The following is a 25,581-nucleotide window of genomic DNA, read 5'->3' on the forward strand; positions in this document are numbered from 1 at the left end:
ATTATTTTTGATAATGTTCCTGTTTGTTGGTTGCTTGTTGGATACCGATATCGCAGAAAGGAATCACTTTGCCTTATATTTCATTATTTTGGTCAACTGCATATTTCCACTCTTTCACTGAATTTAACACACATAGGATTTATTGCCGCATCTTGGAATCCACAAATATTTGCCTTAATTTACTTAGTAAATGTTTTTATATAAATCCTCCCCCTTTATCCATAGTTAAATTTCTGTGTTAAATGTTGTATGTATCATGTGGGGGGCTGAGTGAAGGAACTCAGTTTGCCTGAGTAGAAAATAAAACAACAAAAAAATCTCAAAAACGAGTGATGATGTTTGTCTGGACTTTTGAACAGATGATGGTTATTTAAGCTCCAAGCAATATGGATTTATGAAATAGTGCTGGCACTTATTCTGCAGAGCAGAGATGTGGACTCCAGCCACATGACGTGGACTCAAGCCTGACTTGAGTCACAAAATTCGATGACTTTACTCAGCAGATAAAAAAAAAGCATTTAAAACTTAACTTAGACTTTACCACCAGTGTCTCTTGACTTTTCTCTGACTTCAGCCTTTTGACTTAAATAATTTATTTTGTTTACAAAACTATGTGGTGGTCAACAGAAAACAAACTGTAGTATGCAAAAGTTGAAGGTCAAAAAAAATTGTGGAGATGCAACAAAGTACAAACTAAAAAAACTAAAACCTTCATGACTTTTAATATATTACTCTGTTGTTAAAATGGAACTAGATTATGATGTGTTAAAAACTCAAAAGTCAAAGTTTTCACATGGATTTTTGGACATGACTTTGGATTGTCAGACATGACTTAGGACTTCCCTGTCTGGACTTGGAATTTGACTTGGGATGTGCCTTTCTTGGCTTGGGTCTTGACTTCTGACTTTTCTTTCTTGACTTGGGTCTTGGTTTGAGACTCTCTGTCTTGACATGGGACTTGACTTGGGACTTGACTTCGTACTTGACTGTCGTAACTTGAACCATGACTTGGGACTTAAGTGCAAAGATTTCAGATTAAATTGTGACTTGCACACCAATAACTTGTTCCCCTCTCTGCTACAGAGAGTTATTGTTTAAAGTCTGTTTAAATCTGAGCTTGCTCATCCTGTTTCTGCTCAGGTTGACCTTAACCATGTATTTTAACCATGTAGGAGTTTCCAAAATGACTAGTGTCCAATGTCAAAATTCACCTTGTAATCATAATAATAATAATAAATATGCATGATAACATATATAATGATATAATCGGGGAAAAACCTGGCACTCAATAATATGGAAGCACCTGAAAATCAAACCTAGATGGCCACAAGATAGCTAAACTTCAAGCAATTAAACCTTCATCTAATGGTGTTTACTGTCAACAGTAGGCTTTTTCTACCCCCTGACCAACTCTGTAATCATAATTTACTGCCGAGTCATCCCCTCAATGCTCTCAAGTTGTAAACATGTGTGGTTTTTAATGAACCATCCTTCCATTATAACCTGAACGCATCATTAAACAGAGCATCTCTTGAAATCCCATGAGGTCATTGAACTCATCACAGCAATTATCAGCAGTAGAGGGAAAAAAAGATCTAAACTTTATGGCGCATTATCGCCTCTTGACTTGTTACATGGGATATGTGGCAGAAAATAGTTGCTTATTTCCACATCCAGAAGACCCCGAGCAGCGTTTGGAGTCGTGTCTCTGGACACCTGAAATATGTAAGTGCAATATTCTGTTTATTTTTTTAACTCTATTTCGCTCTTTAGCACCGTTTTTCTGACGTTTGAAAGCTAACTTTAGCTGCTAAACGCTCCACAAGCTAAGCTAGTTGCTAACTTCAACTGTTTGCTCGGCAAGTAGTCAGTTTTAAAGCTTTTTTTTAACAGTTAGGTTTGCTGTTGCTGCCGAAAACGACGCCATGAGACTGGACCAAAACTGTTAAACAGGCTTCATAGTCCGAGGAGTAACGTGAGATACAGTAATAGTTCGTGTGAAGTTACATTACATCGTTGCCAATAAGAATAGCCTGCTTTCACATAAGGCATTTTGACCTGACACAGCAGAAAAAGCACAGATATTATAGCAGAATAGCATTTAGCTGCTTCAGTTTCAGGGTATAGACGGCTTTCATTAGAGACATTTTGACAGAGCATTAAATTTAAAGTTAAAAATGCTTACAGCTTCCTAGGACCAGGGGCATACAGGCTGATTTAGTGGGAGCGGGCATTATTGGACCCCTCCACTTTTCTAAAACTGTCATATTTAAAAAAAGGTATGGAAGTTAGAGAGACATGTATCTAACAGGTTGTATGCAGGTACATAAAAAATGGATGGAGAGTAACTTAAAGGAGAACACCTTCTAAAATGTTATTTCCATCGCCAAGAAAAGAAAGACACTAGTATAAATTTTGACTAAATCCAAACAAAAGGTGAAAAATAAATTACAAACAGGTACCCCTAGTATCTCCACAGTGATTTATTCGACACTTTTTTGGCATTAGTCCATTGGTGACAACTGTGTAGTACTTTATAGGCCATTTTGCTTTTAGAGGAAAACATTAAGGAGGGCTGGCAACTGCAAAGGGCTGAGCTAACTTCATATTTTGACTGGTAGAAAAAGTTGGGTCAATATGACCAGATAGAAAGAAATAATTATTTGACCTAGTAACAGCAATGGGTTGAGATAATGTAACATTATCGAACAACAACAACATCAATAATGAAAAAAAAGTGCTGCCAACATTTTAACCTGTGTATGTTGTGTCAGCTAAGTGACAATGTGAAATATTAGACTTGGGCAGCAAATTGTTCTAAAAGTTGACTAAACATAAAAAGCTGTGCAACTTGTTTTTAAACTTTTTGCAAAAGTTGTGCCCCCTTATGTATTTTACAGTGTAGGTTAGAGATGCACAATATTGGATTACTTGGCGATTTCCAATATGCCAATAAATAACAACTCATTTGGCCAATAACCAATACCGATATCAATATATCCACTTTTTCCTCACCTAATTTAAGTGATCATCAAGTGTCTTCTATGGTGAAATGAACATCATATTATGAAACGTCTATGATGATGGTCGACCAGCAGATGTAGACATTTTTTTTACTGATTACTTAAAAGTGTTTGTCATATTGGCAGAAATTTGTTTTTACAAATTTACTTTTATTAACTCTCCCAAAGTTATTTTTTTCTGACTAATTCATTCTCTCTTTATTGGGGATCCAATTGTTCAAAGTGGGAATATGATTTTGATTTTAAATGTCCTTCACATAATAAAGATGGCTGTCTTGATTAGTTATCTAGTGGAAGTGGACTTGAACCACGTTGATATCTCTCCCCTTCCTTATGTATTATTTTTAAGTACTTGATTTTGTTTTGATTTATTATCACCAAAACCGGCTTGAAGTAAAGTTTTTGTAACCGTCTTTTTGTAAATCTTATGGCTGCAAAAAAAAAAATAGATAAAAACAAAATTGCCCCACTTTCATCTCTTCAGCAGAGATACTGGGGGACATGCCAATGAAGCATTAAGTCCTACTGAGATGTCTAATCAGGCACAAAAGGTGAAATTTCACCTGCAAGGGAGAAAATGTTGCTCTCTGTAGCTGTGGTCATCTGCACTCACAAGAATCTGACCCGGTGTATGTTTCCTGTGCTATTATCAGTATTATTATGATTCACTCTCACCATTTTCCATCTGGATACTGTCACATCTCTTATTTGCATCTACAGACTCACAGTCGGCTACAGTGTGTGATCCCTGCACTGGACTCCAGCTGAAGGAAGGGTTGATGTTCCCTGAAAATCCTGCAGATGGCGCAACAGGAACAGGAACAGTTCCAGCGAAGGCAATAAGGTATTACACTGTACACTGAGTGGCAAAGGCATATTGTTTCATAATGATCTATCAAATTATGAATACTCAGTTTTCCTTTATTTTTTGATATAAATCGATACTAAATAGGTTAATTTAAAGATTGACTGGTAAATCATTATAATGGTGTGCAGTCAACATCAAACTGAAGTATAAACTCCCTCCTTATTAAATCCACCAAAATGTAAATATTTTTGAAGACTTCTCCAAAGTATCCCAGTGAGGTAAGCCACCCACTCTCATCATAACTTATAATTAGACGCACAGATTTTAATGATGACTTTCCCGCACGCAGCAGCGGAAAAAAAAGATCTGGGATTCATCGCAAAGTAGCTCGGCTTTCTCAATTAGGAAAGCAACATTTAATCAGCTCATTTTTCTTCCACTGGGAATTCTGCCTAATTCCATCCAAGGGCCCATGCTTAGCAGGATAATGTGGTTTTTATTTATTTATTTTAGTGTACTTTATTGTGAGTGGAGCTAAAAGTGTTTGCAGCCGAGCTGAACAAAACTAATTGCCTCCACCACTCCCCTCAGGGCTGCACTGGACTCCTAATCACACCAAAAAAACATTCTCGAGGGGATGAAAGTGTTCTTTAAGTGTTTTTATTTTTAAGGGCTGAAATGTTAAAAGCAGTGCTTTGTGTGCTTATTGACACAGTTTACATGCTCTTTGAACAGTCTGATGGCTTGGCTGTAATTATGAACTGCAGTAATTTCCTGTGTGATGGAGAAGACCTTTAGACTTTATCATGACTTGAAGGTCTCTTTTTTTTATCCAATTATCATTAGACATGCATGAAAAACGTGCCTGATTATTTGACCCCAACCACAGTGGTTTTTTGTATTACTTTTATTGTGAGTGTGCCATATTGTATCGATCACGATAGTACCAGTATAATTTTTATTTTATCATTTAAAAAAAAAAAATGTGGTGTGATAGAGGCAATATACCAAACAAAGGTCGTGTTAACAGAATATTTTCTGGTACTTTACCCTTTATTCACCATTTAGTGCATATGTATAACCAAATACAAAGTCAACAAAGAGTTGATATTAGATTGGATTTTGGATAAAAGTAAGAAAGCAACATCAATAATGAACATAAAAATACTTTAAAACAAAAGACACTGAAAATAAAAAAACAAATAGAGTGCTGATTGCTTAGGTTTAGTTACATTTTGTGTAAGAGTTTTGCAGAAACCCCCACTTTAAAACTGTTATTCTCGTTCCTGCTTTCCTTCCCTGAACTACACACTTTTGTTTATATTTATACCTGTATTGTGGCATCAGCTCACTGGCAATGTGGTAGAGCTGAGAATTGTTGAGTATGTATTATCAAATTGTTCGAGTTGGGCATTTTTTTTGCAGAGCTGATTGTTTTTCCAGTGATATCTGATGTATAAAGGAGGGCTAACCATTGTGAAATATTGACCTCTTTCCTGTTTGTTTTTTTCAGTTTAGTATTGTTTTGACATAAAAATGTGAAGGCTGTCTGTCACTTTTGGCAGATTAGAACACTGCTGACAATCTACTGTATCTTTAAATAGTCACGCCTCTTTGCAGTTGGTGGTTTGTGCATATTAATTAACTCCTGTCTCGTAACAACAAGCATGGCCGAATGCAAAATACCTACGTGCTCCACAGTAAAGGGGAGCAGCTTTATTAATGTGGCATCGTTAGGCATGGGCGTCCAAGGCTACAGCCCTGAATGTTGTATGCAGACAGAAGTGAGTAACTATGGTAACTGGAATCAGTGTTGCCAGGTCATTTTGTCATAAGCCTGTCGTAATGTTAACCTATGTAAAAGTCAACAAAAAATTAATATGTGTGAGTGTGTGGTAGTCTTTGTAACTGTAAAAATAAATGCAGATCTGTGTGAGTGCCAGGGGAAGTCTGATGGTGAACGCTGAGTGACGGAAGTTGCAACAGAAGTAGTTGAGGAAACTGGCAGTGTACAGGTCTGGGGATTATGTTTTTATCCATATTTTTCGGTCCACTACTTACATTTATAAACCGAAGATTCAAGGATCTTTTTTCTTGTATGTGGCACATGTTTAGATGTGCACTTTAGATGTGTGGTTGATTTTGTTGTACGATTGTCGTACTGTTTATATTTCCTGCAAAATATGACTCTTCTCTGAGTTACTGCAGCCGTTTGGAAACAAAAGAGCTGAGGGATTACTTTTGTGTAGTTTCTACTGAATATTTTAAGGCAAACTGTTGCGACTGTATACTGAAATATATTTTATATATAACACTTATTTTGTTGCAATTGTAGCCCTGTGTTCTTCAGAAGAAATACTTAAATATTTTATAGTATTTTGCAGTGTCATTAAGAATATCAGTATCACAGTTCTAAATGTCGTAATATTATTTTTGGAATAATATGAATATTTTTTGATATTCAGGGTTCCCATGGCCATAGAAAACCTGTAAAAGTCATGGATTTTGACAAAATCTTATATCAAACAATACCAGATCCATTTTTTCTCAATCAAAGCTCACAGCAATCATATTGCACGTACTTTGACAGCATTGAATAGCCCATCAATCAACTGATTACTTTCACATTATTTCACATGTTTGATTAAATTCTTAACGAACGTTTAATCGATTGTTGATTAATCGTTATCATGCCTAATTTGGAGTAAAGTATACTATACAGTTCTCTGTTCAGTTTGCATGTTGTAAATGGTCTTGCTTATGGGTCACTGCATTTATTCACACCCCTAACTCTCACCTCAGTTATTGACCATTATTGCTGTTTTTGTTTTTGTAAGCATGTCCCTGTTGCCTTTGGATCTTGTGCATCAGCACTCCTGTCAGGGATTTCACACTGTTCCTGTGATTGACATTAGGTGGCGGTAATGCATCCCGGAAAGTGAAAATGCCATACTGTAAACAAACTGGCTGTCAGGCTTGGTTGATTGTACTGCCAAATTTATGGAAACGACATTGGAGACAGCTTATTGTAGTGAAATGAACATGGAATTCACAGGCAATGACTCGCTCCGTCAAAACTTTATGACATCTGTTGCACTGTGATGTGTAATCAAACTGCACATTTAGGAGTGGCCTGTCATTGTGACCATCCCAAGGAACACCTGTGTAGTAATGATGCTGTTTAATCAGCATCTTGATATGACACCACCTCTCAGGTGGATTTTTTTAATGCATGAACGAAGTCTTAGATCTTTAACTTGAATTTGTGAAAATGGAAGCAAAAACAGCACAACACTTTTGGGCTTATTTTGTAAGTATACAGCAGCTCTATTTAGTTGTTTTCATCGTAAGTGACGCCACTCCAGTGCTGGATACGAATTGCGTACCTCAGCACAAGGGCTTAACAGGGAGCGATGCATAGAAGCCATCATGATTTAATCTCATTGATATCAGTCTGACTGTTTTCCGTTGACTCTCCTACAGTCCTAACAGAGCTTTACGAAGTTATTGCTCATAATAACCAATCGACCATTCTTTGTTTTTTCTGTCTCTGTTAAGTCTCCACACCTTTTGAATGTGCAGCACTAATACGCAGGACTGCTCCTTTAAACACATTTGTAGTAATTTGATGAGAAAGTGGTGATACTAGAAGTAATCAGTTTAGTCTTAGTTTTTGTTGGAAAAATATCAGTATTCCTTAAAAATCTCTCAAGAGGAATTGAAAACTGTACATAGGACCCACTGGGCCTTTATATGGAACCAAATCTCCCAAAGAAATAACTTTTCAGCACGTAAGCGTTTCATTTTTTGTCGTTACCCAAAGGGGCATTTAGCAGAGTTTTTATTTTAGACTTCAGTCAGTGAATTGTCCTTTTGGTCGCTGGATGTCTTCCATGTCAGCAGGATTGGGTTGTCAGACGTCTGGGAGCTCAGCCGAGGTATTGTGCTTCATCAGATATAAACCCAGCAGACAGTCTGCGCAGGATGGTACAGAAAGTTCAGACTGAAAGGGCAGAAAACTCTCCCTGCCTCTCTCTGACACCCTCACTGCTCTGTAGTTCAGTGAAAGGAATTCATTTCAGTAGTGTTTAGTCATCATCCAGTTGTTTTCTAGGACACAATTATTTACTCATCTTTATTCTATTGACCAAATATATTTTGCTTCACTGCCTCAGCTTTTTTATTATTAATTCATTTTTTTATGGTAAATATGGTGGATCCTGTCATCTACTGCTAAGAGTAGCTCTTTCTTTTATTTTTCCCTTTTAATATAGGTTAAAACTAGACTCTGCAGCTTACTTTTCTTTTCAAAATATCGCTTACATAGAAAACATTTTGATTGTGATATTATGCCCTGTTCTTGCATTTCTGATTGATGTTATTGTAAACCTGAATTGAAGCCAGCCAAGGCTGCCTGTCTAGCCTTCAGCCCCCTTAGGGACTGATCGCGTGGCTCTACTTGGGAAAATGGACTGGCCAAGGACCTTGGCTTTCCCATAGCCCTTTTTTTTATTCTCCCGTTCCCGATAAAGATCAGCAATCTGGCTGCTCTATTTTTAGTGAAGATATTACAGGGGGGGAGAAGAGGGGGAAAGAGACTCTGAATGCTATTTGCCTCTTGTATCAGGCAGTACAAGGGTGGCTTATTATAGGCAAGGGCCGTCTTGACCCACTACAGTTCCCAATACTCTGTCCAAATCTTCTGTGATGAATGGCCTCATTAGTCAGGCCTCAACACCCCAATTTCAAAATTCACCAGCTGCTTCATTTTAAATTGAAACAGGAAGCAGCAGGTTGTGGAAAATGAGTAATGTTACCACAGTAGATGGTTTTTAAAGAGTTCATGTCCAGTATGACCCAAATGCACCTCTGTTGGTGATCATCAGTAATAGTTCCAGTAGGGTTGGCCCTGTCCTGACACTACTCTGAAATATAATTGATGTAGAGTGGTGTCTTTTTGTAAGGGACTCAGCAGCAGGTCTGTTGGGTGCATTGCATCACAGTGGTTCACAACCTTTTTGGTGTCAAGGGTCCTTGAATTGATGCGCATTAGGTCACAGACCTCCATTTGATAAGATGTGGCTCCATCTGTAAAAATGTTGTTTGTTTGATATATTTAAGACCAGAATTTTATAGCTATCATCTACAGTTGTTGAGAGGAAGATGGAAGAAGTGAAAAATACTGAGAATAGTCAATCTAATGATTCTGCTTGGGTTTCCATTCAGATGTAGCATTAATTTCAACAAGATTTTCAGAAAATCAGTCGAAGTGAGGTAATGGCAGACAACAGAACTCGGCAGAGTAACGACCTGATGTGACATCAGGTGGTCACGTGACATGAAAACCTCTAGATTGAAGTGAAAATACTATTTAGGTAGAATTGTTGCTTTTAATTCAATCTGAGAGGAATGCTATTTACTTTCAGACAAACTGAACCAAATGGGTTAGAAGCAGGAACCATCATTTTCCATTAAACCAATGTAAAAATGCACTTGGCCCAAATGTTACAGCAGTTTCACTTTTTTTCAGTGTGGAAGAGTTTTGTTAAAAGCTCTGTGTATATATAAGCTTTAAAAAACAAACCAGAACCAGAACTAAGAACGCTTGCAGTGGTCTATGTCATGACGTGTCATGACTATGAATTAATGTTTCCATTCCAATTAGTCACATTTACTTTTAATCAATACACCAACTTTTTGTGATATTTTGAGATTTTCTTTTATTTAAATGTTTTTGCATTTCCACTCATGTTTTTTTATTCGCAAAAGTCAAATGCACATAAAAAGAGCTGGATGAAATGCACTTTTTTCACACATTGGGCTCACTTTTATAGGGAATGAAATTATGAAAATAAACTATTCCCCATTTTCTTGGGAACCTCTGGAATTTCCTCAAGGATGCCTGTGTGAGAATCACATGCTTATCCAGCCTATTTTCATTCCAAATATGTAAAATACAGACACCTTGACAGTGCTTTTGGCATAAAATCCATGGATGGACAGCTACTGAACATATTGTTGACTGATTAGAAAATACTATTTCATATAAAAGTTAGGTTTCTTTGGTAAACATTTTTGCAAGTCTTCTGCAAAATTGACTCTTAACTCCCTGTGAGTGAATATGATTTACTACTGTTGATAACTTCTCTGTGACTGTAGAAATAGAGCTTGTTTGACTGAATACCCCTTGCTGTGTGATATTGATGCCAAAGACACCCATTAATGTGTTAATGAGATGCACTGGGATTTCAACTAAGTTCAGTGTAAACCCATTCGCAGCAATACTTGACGTTGAGAGCAACTAGGTATAAATAGTGAAACTGGCCGCGTAGGGTGGGAGGGAGGGGAGGTGGATTAGTCAAACAAACACAGGACTTCCACCCAGGAGACCACTGTTTATGTCCCATTTGAATGATGTAACTTACGTACCTATGTACTGTTGAGTTAATGAAACGTTGCATATATGTACGGTCATTGCGCACTGACATCACTCAAGTGACTTAAGCATGATCTTTTTTCAAACATAGCCAGGCAGTTTTTTTGCCTAGACGGAACTGCAACCATTTCACCACGTTAACTACGTGTTACAGTGTGTCTCAGTTGTTCATCTCATACATTCACTAAAGGTCCCCTGTCATTATGACATGCCAAGGAGCGTGACAAAGCATCGGTATTTGAGAACTTGGGAATGAGAGCAGGTTGTTCCGTACCAAATGAACATGTGGCCGACTTTGAAATTCCTGTTGTAGTTCAATCTGCCCAGGCCATCAAACTCGTGGTATTTTATCTGTCATGGTCTTGCTCAGCTGTGCGTTCTATTTTGCAAGGTAATAAAAGCTTCACAACCACAGAAATTATGTTGGAGCATTTAAGCACGCAGCTCTTCTTCAGTGATACTTCACCCCTCAGCACATGAATGTTCAGCTGAGAAACACAGTCAGCAGCCACAGCAGTTGCTGCTTTTTTCCCGTGATATTTAACTGTAGTTTAATGAAAGGTATGGGGTAGATAAGCCCCAGCTCTTCCAAAAACCATTTTTCCTTCTTACTGTCCAGCACTCCTTTCTGTTTCAACATTCAGTGGAATACCAATTTATACCATTAAAACTCCCTTCCATCCTTATAAATCACAGTAGCTTTGAATTGACACATTTTCACAATAGATGACAGGATCTATCTATGATTTTAATCCTTCATTGTACCTTATGTTTGTTGTTGAATGTTGCCATACAATACAAATTAGAGCTGGCGATATGGAGAAATTCAAATATCTGGATTTTTTTTTTTACCAAATACCTCAACGTTGACGTTCCGATGATATTGTAGGGTTGGCTATTGATGCTTTCACAAAATATTTACACCATCAAGATTTTTGATAAATAATCATCTGGAATGTAGATATAATGACTAAGTGTGTAAACAGAACTGCCAGACCAGTCAAGCAATTACATTACTTCACTCCAATGCAGCCTATAAAGCTACTTACCATATTACCATATCCAAAATCTTGCCTGGCTCTAATACAGAAAACAAGAAAATCAGGTATCTGTTGTTCAAAATGGACTCATGAACAATGTTGGAGAAAGTCACCACATTTGTAGGTACTAGGGTTGCAAATTGTATTCACTTTGATTAAACCTTTTTTTCTGTTCCTACATAAAATATTATATTGAGACATAAAATAGTTATATTGTGCCCTTTGTTTACCAAAACTCATCACTGAAACACACTTTGATAAAAAATACACCATTTTCATTTATGTAATAGGAGGCGACACATTGTTCATATTTCAGAATCAGATCTTTATTTTATCCATTACCTGTCACATGTTCATTCAAATTCTTAACGATCAGTCAATCTATCTCCAGTTAGTTGTTATCATCACGAGTAGTTACCCATATTTTGGAGGCATTAGGTGGATTTCATGTCTCTACATCTGCAGTCAGAGTGACATTGCTGGCAACATGGGTGAACAGCTGGCACTATAATGGGAAATCTCCACTACATCCATCTCTGTAGTTTGAGGCAATTAATGGACAAATTAATTAACTTTTTTCGTTCTGGCATTCCTGACCAGTTCTGGCTGTCATTTTAGACACAATTAATTCTTTAACCTTCTTAAGAGCCAGAACAGTCTGGACCAAAATATATCACTATATCTCATACTGACTTTTTTTTTGGATTAATTCAGATCCATCTTTAAATCCAGAATTTAGATTTGATCAAGACGAGTAATTAGGTTACTCAGAGGTTGCAGTTTTACAAAGCAGCCTTACATCAGGGAATAATGATGCATGTAATTATAGGCGAGCTGCCTGCCGTGTCTCCTCGTTGATTGAGCTGTGCGTAGATTCCCTAAAGATGTCACTCCTTCCTCCTCGCACACTGTGGAGAGTGCAGACTGTACGATGACGGGCCTGATGGTAGAGAGAGTACAGAGATTTTTTAGCATTTCTCTCTCTCTTTCTCTTATCACATTTTCAAACTTATATCATTGCTTATTCATGTGTTGGGAGGACAAATAAACAGAGATTATGTTAGGACACATCACTTCACAGACAGTGGGAGAAAATTGAGGATTTGGAGACCAGAGCAATTTTGCCCTGGGACCTCCAGAATAATCCAGCCCTGCTGCTAACTGCTGCAGTACCACAGTGACCACAGTAACACTAACCAGACCGTTGCTTCTACTACAGTTACTTTTCCAAGTTTTGTTATCATTGGGGCATTGCATTAGTCCAGTCCGAGCACTGAAATCTCACGTCATCAGCTGCTTCATTTATGCTACACCATCACTGACTCATTCTTCATGTGTTCAGCCACCAGCTGACTGGTATTATTAGGGTGAACACATGGCCTTTATGACCTGACACTTTTCACTTTGACTCTGCTGATACCTTCATGTCAAAACCATCTGACAGGTGGCACACCGACTCTCTCCACCACTCCAGTCTCCTCTTACACCATTGAGCTTTAGCACTCCCTGTTCCCTTGTCTCAAAATCAGTATGTATTTTGAACAGGCTTTTGGCAGCCTAAAGTCAGGTCTGTGTTAACACAAAGTCAAGAGACTTTCACAATTTGTTGTACAACTAAAAAAATATGTCAATATATACTTGCAAATTATTACAATTTTACATTTTAAATATGATAATTATAAACATAGTTTTTCCTTAGCTTGTTTTTTTGTCTTTTTTCCTCTAGACATTTTCCCTAGCTTTTTAAAAATAATTTCCTAAATGTACAAAGTTCTTGAAATTTGTGGCTTGTACAAGTTGCTTGTTCCCTTTTTTTTCCACTGTTTTTGAAATAAACTGCATCAATTTACTGAAGTTTCAAAGGTTGAAAAACTTGAGAAAGACATTTAAAAGCAGCACGAGAAAAGTGATGTCGTTCCAGGTTTCAAAGGGCTAAACATGGTAAGTAGAAACCCATAGAGCAATTTATAAAGACAATAGACACAGGATGTAAGAAACTTATTAACATCACTATCGTAAATGGAAACCCTTCTTTTAATATCTAAAACAGTAGACAGTTTGTCGTTTATCATGAAATTATGAGCAATGGGAAAAATCTATGTCTTTTAATGGAGCAGAGTCAGTGTGAGCAGCACTGAGATGCGCCCTGATTTATTTCCTGTATCCAACTTCTCCTGATTTCTAAAGCACATAAACAAAAGCGTTCACTCTTAACGAAAGAACGAGTGACTTTTCTCAGGGAGTGACGAGTAAAGAGGAGAAAAGGAATCTCGGGTTTTGACGTTACATATTTGTGAGTAACGAGCCCGACGCTGACGAGCGGTTGTGCGTCTTGGAGAGGGCAGGGACGCCGGAGACGCGCAACGGCAGCAGCAGCAGCAGCAGCAGCAGCGCAGTCTGTTTGGAGCCACCGGTTGAGATCATTCAACACTTAGAGCCGCTGGCTGTCTGAACGGATTGTGGGATACAGATCGACGATCGACACCTTCCCCAAACAGACGATGGACATCCCCCTCGGGCTCAGGAGAAGCCACGCGAGCGTCGGATGAGTGAAATCAGAGATGCTGCGCACTTCGGCCAAAACCCCAGAGCATTTTTGAACAGGACTGTGGGTGTGTGCGCGTCGGGCTCGCCGTTACCTCCGGACTGCACTCGCCAACTTCCCCCGCTTTCCATCAAGTCATGTCTGATACAGAGCGATGGGCAAGTTTGACGACAACGAGAGGATAATCCTCAACGTCGGGGGCACCAGGCACGAGACCTACAAAACCACCCTGAAGACCCTTCCGGGGACGCGCCTGGCCCTGCTCGCCTCCGACTCGGACATTGACTCCGTGCTGGATCAGCTGCAACAAGTCCCCGGCTTCATCGAGTACAACGCGCGGACCAACGAGTACTTCTTCGACCGTCACCCGGGCGTGTTCGCCTACGTGCTCAACTACTACCGCACCGGGAAGCTCCACTGCCCGGCGGATGTGTGCGGACCGCTGTTCGAGGAGGAGCTCTCCTTCTGGGGCATCGATGAGACGGACGTGGAGCCCTGCTGCTGGATGACATACCGGCAGCACCGGGACGCGGAAGAGGCTCTGGACGTGTTCGAGCTCAACGTGGACACCGGGGAGGATGACGACGAGATAGGGAAGAGGCTCGGTATTGAGGATGTGGCTGCCGACGGTAATGTGAGCCTGTGGAGGAAGTGGCAGCCGGTGGTGTGGAATCTATTCGAGGATCCGTACTCCTCCAGGGCGGCGAGGGTAAGGGCGCACCGCTTGCGTCTGGAGCGCTCCAAAAACACACACAGTAACCCCACTATACACCTCACTTCACACCTCCTCTTCATTCACAGAATATCAAATGCACATGAGCAAGTTAGTTTAACACAAAATATCCCAGAAAAGGCAAAGAAAGTAATTTCTAAGTTGTCAAAAAGTCTCAAAAACTTGCTTTCCTCTAAAAATTGAGCAATAATTTATTTCCACCCTTTCATACTATAAGAATTATACAGATATAATAATATATAATATATATATATATATATATATATATATATAATAGAATTGATGTCTCCACTGGAATAATTTGCCTTATTTAGACTCTTTTAAAGATTGGATCATTCACTTAAGAGTCTGATTTGGGAACAGGTGCAATTTAAAAAAAACAGATTTTTCCACTTGTCACAAGCAAACAAGGTGTTAACACACTGTCAGGATGGATATTCATAGCAGCAGTGTATTTTAGGTGTGTAGGCCTGTGCCAAACAGAGGATATAGCCTACATTTGTTGCACTCTGATGCTGTTTATTCTAGCATCCTATGTGTGCTGTTGTTTCTGTTGCAACAGTTTGGTTTAATGGGTTAAAGCTCTAAAACATGCATTTTCAGCACTCACAGCATATTAGTTATTCGGTTCCATCTAATTCTAAATGCTCGTTTTACGATAAAAACAGAAGAAATGTGTCTCTTCCAAAATGAGTGCAGTGGCTCGTGCAGGGAAGAGGACAGGTGTAAACTTATAACCACATTTTTGTCATTATTTTCTGATCACAAGGTTTTTTTTTTACAGTGAGGTGTATTACAAATAACAATTTTAAATTTTGAGGTTTTATCTGTTTGAAGTGCAGTTCAGTTGTAAGATCTGACATCCCAGATGATAAAAGTGACCTTGTGTATTTTCTTACACCAGGAGACTTGTTACTCTGATATAACAACACACAAACACAAGTTATTCTCTGATATTGTAAATCAATACGCCAGCTTTTGATCAGAGTACTTAATTCCAGAGTGTTGATGGACTTTACATCAGCATATCAGAGATCATCTGCAACAGTTGTCTCTGAAGACCAATCACCGCTCATGTTAGACCCCGCTATCTGAAAGACAGGGGCTCTGCTAAGCTGGCCGCAGGCTGCTGGTGAGTTCTGGGTAACGGACAGCAAATCGATCCCTCATTGGCAGGCTGACGTGTTTCAGGAGTGAGCGACTGCCGGCTGTGATGTCATGTTTTGTGAAAGGCACTTAATGCAAAACACACACACGTCGTCATGACGTCACAGGCAGTATGCCTTCGCAACCGCTGAAGCTAAAATGTTAATTACTACTTCATGTTCCACTGATGAGGATTTTTGTCTTTTCAAAGTGGAAAAGTACCTGCTGTGACATCACCGGGGTGTAGCCAGAGGTGACATTGCCTCAAAGTTTCAGCCCCCAGAGGGCAGCGCTGCAGCAGCCTTCTGCTCTATATGTGATTGAATGAGTTTTGCCTTTTGAGGGCAAATATACCAAAAAGCAAAAAGACAATGATATTTGAATACTGATATTTTTCAGTGATATTCATTAAATTTGAAAAGTTCATGCCAAAAAGCAAAACACTTCTTTTTTGCCCAGCTTTATTTTTAGTATTTGTGGCTTCTGGAGCCTCCAAAAACAGTTTTTAAAGGTCCCTTGTGTAGGATTTAGGGGCATTTATTGGCAGAAATTGAATATGATATTTATAACCGTTTTTCTTAGTATATAATCACGTCAAACCAAGAATAATGTTTTTTTTTTGCCTTTGTTTCAAAGGTAACTGTTGCAGGCTGATGTTTTACCACCTGTAGCAGCTTCCACCACCACACCCCTTTTCCCACAATGCTCCTGACAGTCTGAAAGCATTATAAATCAGACAGAAAACTGGGAGAGTTTAATCTGACTATCACACCCGAAGCTTTAGAGTAAAATTATCTACTTCTGAACTTATAAATTTTATCCTGAAGCTGATATTAGCCTTTTATATTAGTCTAGCGTCAAGTTCAGGGTAGGCTCCCCTTCAACTTTTCCTTTGAAAGGATCCAGCCTCTCTAGACTTTGTGAAATGGGTTATTATTTAACTATGTGTGGCCATTATTTGAATGGTAGTCAGAGACAAAGACAAGTGGCAAAAACAGCTCTTGAAATGAACTGTGATCAAGTTTTCTAGGTTTCACAGGCACACAATCATTTATGGGCCGAGAATATCAGAACATTTGTCAGATATTTTATTTATCTTATTTGTCTCCCTGTTAGTTGATACCATACAGTCATCACACCGTATCTATCCTGCTGTATTGTTGTATATACGGATACATAATGAAGGTTGCCTTTATGCATTTTTTTCTGCATGTGTCCTGATTAAGTGTTAAATCTAGTGGAAGTAGAATTTCATTATTGTTAAAATTGTCCTGTATCATAGCTGACTATACCTATTACCTAATAATACCTGTAAAAACCTATTATTCCTTATCTGAATTAAATTAATGTTTCTCAACACCAGTAGGCTTTTCCTCACACCGCCAACAGTTAAAAAGACAACAGAGAGAATTTAGCAACATTTTTTCTCCGCTTCATTGTCTTCAGAAAGCTGTTTGAACTGCAGTACAAGCACTTTTATATGGATGTTGGAATAGAGAGAAGATGGCGTTCAAAAAACATGATGTATTTTACCTACATTTACAAAAGTTGGAAGGCACATGGAACATCACAAGACATACAAAAAAGTGTCTTGGCTCCATACCCTAAACCCAACAGGACGTCAGCCATTTTTAATTTAGTGTGAAAATGTTTTGCATTTTTGGTCATCTGCAGGGGTCATACCTTAACATACATACTGCAGATTTTAAACGACTGACTTCAGATTTTGTCCGTAACAACTAAAGAACATCAACATGAAAAGTTGTTAAAAGGTTGAGATTTCATTGAGCCGTGTGACTGTGGCGAGGCATCAAATTTCTATGTTCTAATCTAAACAGGAAGTGGTTTGTAACTTCAGTGTACACGGTTGAATCTGAAGCCTGAACTTGACACGTTTGATAAGAGGTCTGGCCTGAAGACATTTTTGATATACTACATATTTTAGTATGAAATGGACAGACCTTGAAACTATCCCTTTTGTTAGAGATTCAATCCAGATTTTGTGTTTTTCCATAAAAAAAAAAATTAAACTTTGTATCAGTCTGCTATCCTGGAGTTACAGCTTTCCTCAGAATTGTTGCGATAAGTCTGTGACAGGCATCTCTGATCAGTTTGGCCTGTTGATTCAATCAATACATGACTGTTTCCTCCATCGCTTAATTCCAGAATCTGTCTCCCATCTGGATTTTTAATGAAAGGGAGGAGGGCTGGAGGAGTGTGTGTGTGTGGTGTGGAGAGGGTGGTATTGGCATTGACCTTGCCCCGTATCACTTTGTCTTCCTCTTGCAATCCATCAGTAAACTCTTCGTAAGGATGAGGGCAGGGATTTGTCTTGTCTGAAAGGAATACTGATACAGAATATGTACTTTCTAATGAGAAGATACTTTCAGAGAGTACTTCAGCTTGATATTACACCTAGATATAATTCCCAAAGCTAAATCTGAGGCTACACCAACAGCAGTTAGCTTGACAGACACAGTGTGAAACCATTAATTTTTAAAGGGAAACTGGAGGATGACCACAAAAAAATCTGTCAGATCAGTTCCCTGTATTCTTCCACCAAATTTCACTGGTGATTTCTTGGAAATGTTTTTTTTGGCGATGACGCCACTGACAGAGGAACTAGCAGGGATGTCTCGGAGGTAAATATTGAGTTAGTTTCAGTGATGCTTCATTGGCAGAAGGGAGTTGATGGAGCCAAATGCTTGTGTTTACAACACACATACATCTGTCTCCCTGCACCAACACTTACCCAGTATGCACACACAACAAAGTCACGCCACATTTCCCTGCCACCAATACTGCACAGAAGCATCTGTGTCTATAAGTGCCTTCAAACCTCTGTCACTTTCATGTGAACCACGTTCCCTGACAGCGATGATGTTCCGCCCGCAGCCATGTTAGGCCTGAGCTCGGTGCCACCACGCAGAGAGATGCTTCTCCTGCTACATGCCTTGTTTCCTTTCTTATTAAAGGCCAGCTGGCTTTGAGTTAACCTTTTAATACAACTCTCATAGATGGAGAAAGCCTCAGTGTATGTGTGTGAGAGAAAAAGAGGTTTTTAGCATGACATCAAGTGTGTATCTAAACCCTTGGGGGTACTAATCCACCCCCTGACAAGGCATTAGGAGAAAATAATGTGGAATTATCCTACATGGAAATGAAAGGTGTGATTTCAGCCAGGCAACTAACGTTAGTGTTGTCTCTCATCTGCTGGGCCAGGCAGTGGGTCAGGAGTAGGGGTTGACCGATTTTGGTTTGTCAGGGCCGATACGGATTATTTTTAGTTAATGAGACTGATAACCAATATTAATAACCGATATGCATTTACAATAAAAAAATAAAAATCTCTCTGTCAACTTTTAGAATTTGGAATATCACACCAACTCCAACACAAAATTTTGTTTAACTGCTTTTAGCAAATGTTAAATCAAAACTGAAATGTGCAAATCATATGAAGCAATTTCCCAGCAACTTTTTTTTATAAAGTCAAGTGAAAATTTAAATAAATAAAAAAAAGAATAAATCAAACGGCTCCATGAGGTTTTCAGCTCGTAATTGTGGTCAACAGGAATGTCTGTACACTTCAAATGACATTGCAACCAATTTGCAAATATGTTTCAATATTTTGTAATAGGGGTCGACCGATATTGTTTTTTCAGGGCCGATGCCATTTATTAGTAGTTAATGAGAAAACCTAACCATCATTTCGCACCGATATGCATTTACAATAAAAATGAAAATCTTTCTTTAAACATTTAGAATTTGGAATATAACAAACTCCAACACAAAGCTAAAAAAAAAACAAAAAACTATGTATGAGTAGTTTTAATGATGTCAGAGGTAGTGTGAGCTTGAAAGCATCATAATGTGACTCAGTGCAACTTTGGTTAGCTGTCAGCTCCATCGTTTAGCCAAGAGGATGCTTCTATAATTTTTCTAACCCACTTTAGATGAAACCACATCCACTTCTGCCTGACATCAAGGCCTGATGATTGGCTGCAGTGAAAGAACTACTGCTAGTCAGCAGGCTAGCGCACCCATGGATGTGCCCCACGGTTCCTCCGTCTCACTCCCTGCAACTCTGAGACTACAAAGCCAGAAAGTTTGCTGATCCAAAGGGGAAGAGACTGCTGCCAGTCATCTAGCCCACCCATAGATGTACCCCGCTGTCCCTCTTCCTCATTCCCTCCAGAAAATTTGCAGATCTGTCGAGGAGTCAGGGGGTGGTCCAGCCACTGAAGCTGAAAATCTGTCTCTGTAAAATATGTCAAATACAGAAGCTAGGTAGTTGAGGGAAACTTTGCTGATCATGTATGTATGTATCATGGCTCTATGTCATGGCACTGTGGCTACCCACTCATTTGTTGGCAGAAGTCAAGGTTTCCACCAGTGGATGAGCAGGGAGCTCAGGGCCACGCTGTGATGACGCGGGTGATTAAAAATCGTCAGTCTCCCTTCAACAGCTATAGCAACTTGAATTTTGCTGGCAACTTTTTGTAAAAACAAACACAGAGGAGGCATATACATGCAAACAAGACACAATATATAAAGCATCAAAACTCGACTTCCTGCCAATAAGAAGAGGGATGAGAGAGGGTAGAGTCCCTCAGTGTTGTTTGGCTGGAGTGGTTTCATGGTATATAACAGTGTGGAAATTTCAAAGGTATATTTTTCAATACCATCATAACTACAGGCGCTCTTCTTTCTATTAAACTCACTGTATCTAGTGTACAGCGCACACCACCAGAGCTCAGTCTCCGGTCTCTACTGGTAGAACAGGCTGATGAGCTGAAAGACACCGCAACGCCTAGTGGTGGAGGGAGAAGTTACAGGACTATTAGCAGCCTGGTGGCCAGCAGCCAGAGAGAGACTGCAGAGAGTAGCTGCATGTGTTTTCCATCTAATTTGGTGAATTAAGGATTTATTTTACAACCAAACCAGAGACAGTGATTGTTGGAACAGTGAAGTTACTAACTAAATTACTAACAAGAGTAACCAAGACGGTTTACGTGAGTTTTATTTTGTTTCTGTTGAGATTAGTTAAAGAGGCAATTAAGCCTCATTGTTCGTCCGTGACCGAGTGAAAGTTAAATTCAAAAGGTGTACAGTTGTATTTCTCAGTTTAATAAGGAAAAAAGGTGTGAAAGTATGACTTTTCTAAACATTTTGTGTTTTCCTCAGGCCTGGGGGCTGCACAATTGTTTTGTCATATACCGTTTACCTCGACTGAATTTCAGGAAGGTATGAAGGTAAACACACTGCCCAAGCCTAGTGTTGCTGAATGCCACTGATGAATTTAAGCTGTGCAGTACTACTAGTAGTACTACTTGCAGCAACAGGCTATTAGTGACCCACTAAGCCTGATGTCTTGCAGCCTACTGTTATCATGCAAAAATGGGCGTGGTTTCATCAAAAATGGGTTGCAAAAGTAATAAATGCAAGGAGGGCTATGCTGCCCACCTCTAATGTTTAGCTTTCCTACCAATTTCCACACAGATTTGTCCTTCACAATGTAGCATCATTAGGGAAATGTGTCTGTTCAGTTCAGTTTGTTTTTTCTTATGTGATCGTAATATAAAACTAAGTAAGGACCCACTTAAAAACTCCACAAAAGAACCTCTGTAAGGAAGTTATGAATCACATCATGTGTTATATGAATCCCTAAAAGCGAAGTTAAACTGCAGGGCCCTAATGGGAGTGCTTTTTAAGTCTGATTAACACAAACTTTTTTATTGAAAAAAACACTCCGAACGGAAATGGAAGAGTGTTGATCTCCCAGAGCAAACAGAGCTGAAGCTTTCACTGTTTCTAATGCAAGTTAATGGTGGCTGTGGTAAATTAAAAGCTCCAAAGCTGCTCCTCAAACAAACATATGCAGCACACTGTCAAGGGACAAAGGGCAAGTCCTCTTTGCAGCATCAGTGACAGGATTATGGGAAGTGTGGTCCTATAGTAGGGAGGCAGTAACAGCATGACAGAGCCCCAGTCCCGTCCACCACCGTCTCATTTGCTCACAGTAATTAGACCATATCCAAACTAATATGATAATCATTATGGAGTCAGTCCACAGTCGTCTGTGGCTGCTCATAAGTTTCTCCAGGTAAGCTGAAAAGTCTGATCTGTCTCTTTAACGAAGCCGTTCACGAGTGTTCATGTGCCAGCAGTCAGCGGTAGCAGGCGTGTTTCTCTGGGCTCCCCACGCTGTTTCTATTGTTGTAGCCATCCTGTTCTCTCCTCACTCTCAATGCTGCCTCTTTAATCTGCATGCAGTGTGTTTTAACAGTGGCTCTGTTCACTGTGTGTGTGTGTGTGTGTGTGTGTGTGTGTGTGTGTGTGTGTGTGTGTGTGTGTGCGTGTGTGTGTGAGACAGAAAGCGTGAGAGCTTCTTCTCCTGTATGTTTATGATTGTGTTTTTCTGGAATGAAAAGAGTGAGACTATATAGGTGTTGTTTGTGTGTGTGTGTGTGTGTGTGTGTGTGTGTGTGTGTGTGTGTGTAGACGTACGTGTTCTCCTATGTGTTAATCTGTTTGTTTGTCCCTCTCATATCTCTGTAGTTGGCCATTGCTGGATTGAGATGGTAACAAAAACACAAAAACAATAACACCACCTTTTCATTTCCCATGTCTGCGCTCTGATGCAGAGGTTTAACTGATGCCTGACTTTGTAGTCCCCCCCAACCACCCACCCACCAACACCTTGAACTCACCCACGCATCCCCCCCCTCTCCTCCCTGTCCTCCCATGATCCCATCTGAGACTGCAGCTTGCTTTCTTCCACTTAAGAGGTTAAAAACCCAAACCGTCTGGGTGCCGCCTGCCGCACGCCTGAAGATACCAAAGCCAGGCTGCACGCTCAGCCTGCCTGTTGTCATGGCAACATCATCGCTCATCACCACGGCCTGTTTTCATTCAGATCCGTCCAGTCTGTGAAGCTGATTGATTTCAGAAACCTGCTCGACCATGAACCCTTATTGCTCAGTAACCCCTTGCGTGCTCGCTTGTTAGTTTTGAAGCAGCGATGCAAAAAAAAAAAAAAGAAGGGTGTCGAGCATCACTAACACAACCAATCCATGTGTGCATGTCTCTTTAACTGCTTTCTTATTGCTGTCAGAGGTGATAAATGGTGACGTGCCTTAGCGACTTTACTTTTTGTTCCTGTCCTACTGGAGCTACAGGTGCACACAAGCCTCATCAGAAAGCCCCGTTGAGTCATATTGTGCCGAGTCTGAGGTTGTAGGAGGCCAGGAAATGCGGCTGATCTGCAGCAAACAGACGGCACGGCCTCGCTGAATAAATAGAGTCTGATGTGTAAACAGCAGCAGACCTGAAGCCGGGCAGGAGAGAAGGGCAAATGGCTGCCCGAGTGTGGGCGGTGACGGCACGCCGCTGGGCATGTTTGTAGCCGCTGCCAGTCACGTTAATCTGCCCCGCCAATCATCATCCTGTGCTGCTTTGGCTGACTATAATAGCTCAGTGTACAGGAGTATGGAGGGCTGCAGCTGTGGTAATTAGGAGGTTAGTAAAAGGAAGACTGTCACATTAACACCTTTTGGTTGTGTTAAAGGTGTAATGTGAGATGTCTGCTTCTTTTTTCAACATTTAATGGAGTATTTGCAGTGTAGTTTAGCACCTGTCAGTGATGCAGTGTTGTTATGAAGTTTCTGTCACTGGTAATGCACCCTCTTTGGTTAGATTCTTTAAGAAGTACTCACAGATATAAAAAGGGTCCTCACATAAATCTAGAATGTCTGTGAAATAAAAAGAAACAATTACTTTTAAAGCTGCTACATGACGAGAGAAAACAGAAAGGACACTTTTGCTCAAAAGATGAAAACCTACAACTACCAGAACGCATAACGCTCCAACTGATGGGTGACGTAATGTGAAATGGTCTGTGTGAAACAATGGTGTCCATTGATCTCGTATTATAGCTAAACAGTACGCAAAAACATGATTCTGAAAACATTTTAGTCAAGAAAAAGGCAATTCAGTAACAGAATCTTGGTTTATATTTGATCAGGTTAGTTTTACTTTTTGATCTCATTTTTTACGGCTTCTGTTTTCACTGTGCAGGAATCAGTATGGTACCAACTTTCTGTTCAGAAACTTTTACAATTACATTGAAAACATATTTGTAGAGAAATAGGCAGTGCAGTAACATAATCATGATTAATATTTGATCAGCACTGCCTAGTTTTACCGTTTGATTGGATTTTGTTCTGAGTTTAAGAGCGAGAGAGAGAGAGAGAGGGGTGGGTAAATCTCTTGATCCAGCTCTATAGTCTTTGTGTCTGCAGCAGCAGCAGTAGTGGTGGACAATACAAAAACACAACAGTACAGACTGTAGTTCGAGCAACAGGCCGATAGCCTTAGAGACTTTCGCTTTGGAGGCCTGAGGGAAATCTAGGCACTGGTTAGATGGAGGGGAGTTTACCACAGTTCATCTACACAAACCACACACATTATTCAGCCTGTTCTTATTCTGAAGTCGTCAAATATCACCACATTTGTAGTGATTTCTGAGTAAGATCCAGACACTAAAAGCCACCTTTCATGGCCGTATGATATGCCGCTGGGTGGTGTCTGATGAGAACCCAGGCTCCTGGTGCAACAACATGACATGCGGACAGGTGGCGTCATATGAGAATGTGGTCAGACAGAACCTATTGCATTTGCATTATATGCTGCAGGACGGCATTAAGTTGAACCACTTCCGGTAACAACATAATACAAGGAGCATGACGGTCCTTATAGGACGGGCAGGAGGGGCGCTGGATGGACCTTCGTGCTGGAGTCAGGTTTTTGCTTCCCGTCTGAATATGTTGGGTTTTTTTTCTACACTTTACCATGTGCCTCTTTTGCCTAATCCTAACCATCTGTGCCAGCAGGTGCTTGTAGACGGCCCGGCATTGGTTGCCATGTGCTTTTGTGGCCTAAACATAACCACGGGCAGAGTAATTCCACCGTGTCCTTTTATTGAAATTACAATAGCAGCATCCCACAACTTCAGCAGCAGATGCAGAAGGATACCTAGAGCATGATATGAAGACGCAGACATCCACTGCAAAGCGGCAACTAGACGACTTTGGATGAGAACGTTGCTTTATGTTGATACAAAGCTGGTTAAAAATCGGCAAAGTTTGCTTTTTAAACATACTGACTGTAGAAAAATATACATCTATCAAAGCCTGTCACCACAATTACTAGGGATGATCCAATACTGTTTTTTCCTTCTCGTGAAAACAAACCAGTGAAGCAGGTATTTCGGATGTAGCGAGCATCCACCAGCAACAAAAATGTTGAAGTGCAAGAATTTGCCTTTGTGTGCGTACAAAAGAGAAAGCGAGAGTCCTGCTGGATAGTTAATGAAGGAGACTCGTTCTGTATGCATGATCGGAGCCCTTGCCTCACAGTTGTTCACTATATATGGCATCCCATCAGGCCTTGCTCTATCTATCGGTCTGTCGGTCTCACACTCTCACACACACTCTCCAGCGAAAGGAAGAGCATGTTCTCTCTCTCCCTCTTTTGCAAAGAGACTTTTAAATTATTACGCAGTAGATTAAAGTGCCAGATTTGGCATATATGATGACAGTGTTACACCAAGGCCTTGAACTGGCTCAGTGTGACCGATTTCTTCCCTTTGTGTGGCCTTTTTGATTCTTTGTAATGGCACTAAAATATTCACAGGGCAATTAGGAATCTGTTAGAGTAAGAATAAAGTTCTTAAAAGGTAATTTATCAAATTTTGTTGGAATCATTTTGAATCTTTTAGCCAGGAAATCTGTCTTTGACGTATATCTTTTGGTTATAAATACAGAAATCATTGTTTTCTCTTCAGTTTAAC

At 39.8% G+C, this 25,581-nt stretch overlaps 1 protein-coding gene across 10 annotated transcripts in view; it reads left to right on the forward strand.

The window, feature by feature from the left end:
- The first annotated feature begins 13,492 nt into the window (after positions 1–13,492).
- Positions 13,493–25,581, forward strand: part of kcnc2 (potassium voltage-gated channel, Shaw-related subfamily, member 2) — a 102,283-nt gene continuing 90,194 nt past the window's right edge. For 4 of the 10 annotated variants that reach the window (XR_015775488.1, XR_015775487.1, XR_015775489.1 and 1 more), the window contains exon 1: positions 13,495–14,561. Coding sequence is in view for 7 of the 10 variants with exons in the window: in XM_042511269.2 (XP_042367203.1) it covers positions 14,007–14,561 (555 nt within the window). In the remaining 3 variants the exon portion in view is untranslated. Of the gene's footprint in view, positions 14,562–25,581 lie in introns of all 10 variants that reach the window. The other 6 variants (XM_088072575.1, XM_088072572.1, XM_088072573.1 and 3 more) reach the window with 2 other exon arrangements.

The sequence above is a fragment of the Plectropomus leopardus genome, chromosome 22, assembly GCF_026936395.1.
Source record: "Plectropomus leopardus strain MGB_pleo_1.0 chromosome 22, ASM2693639v1, whole genome shotgun sequence".
Lineage (NCBI taxonomy): Eukaryota > Metazoa > Chordata > Actinopteri > Perciformes > Serranidae > Plectropomus > Plectropomus leopardus.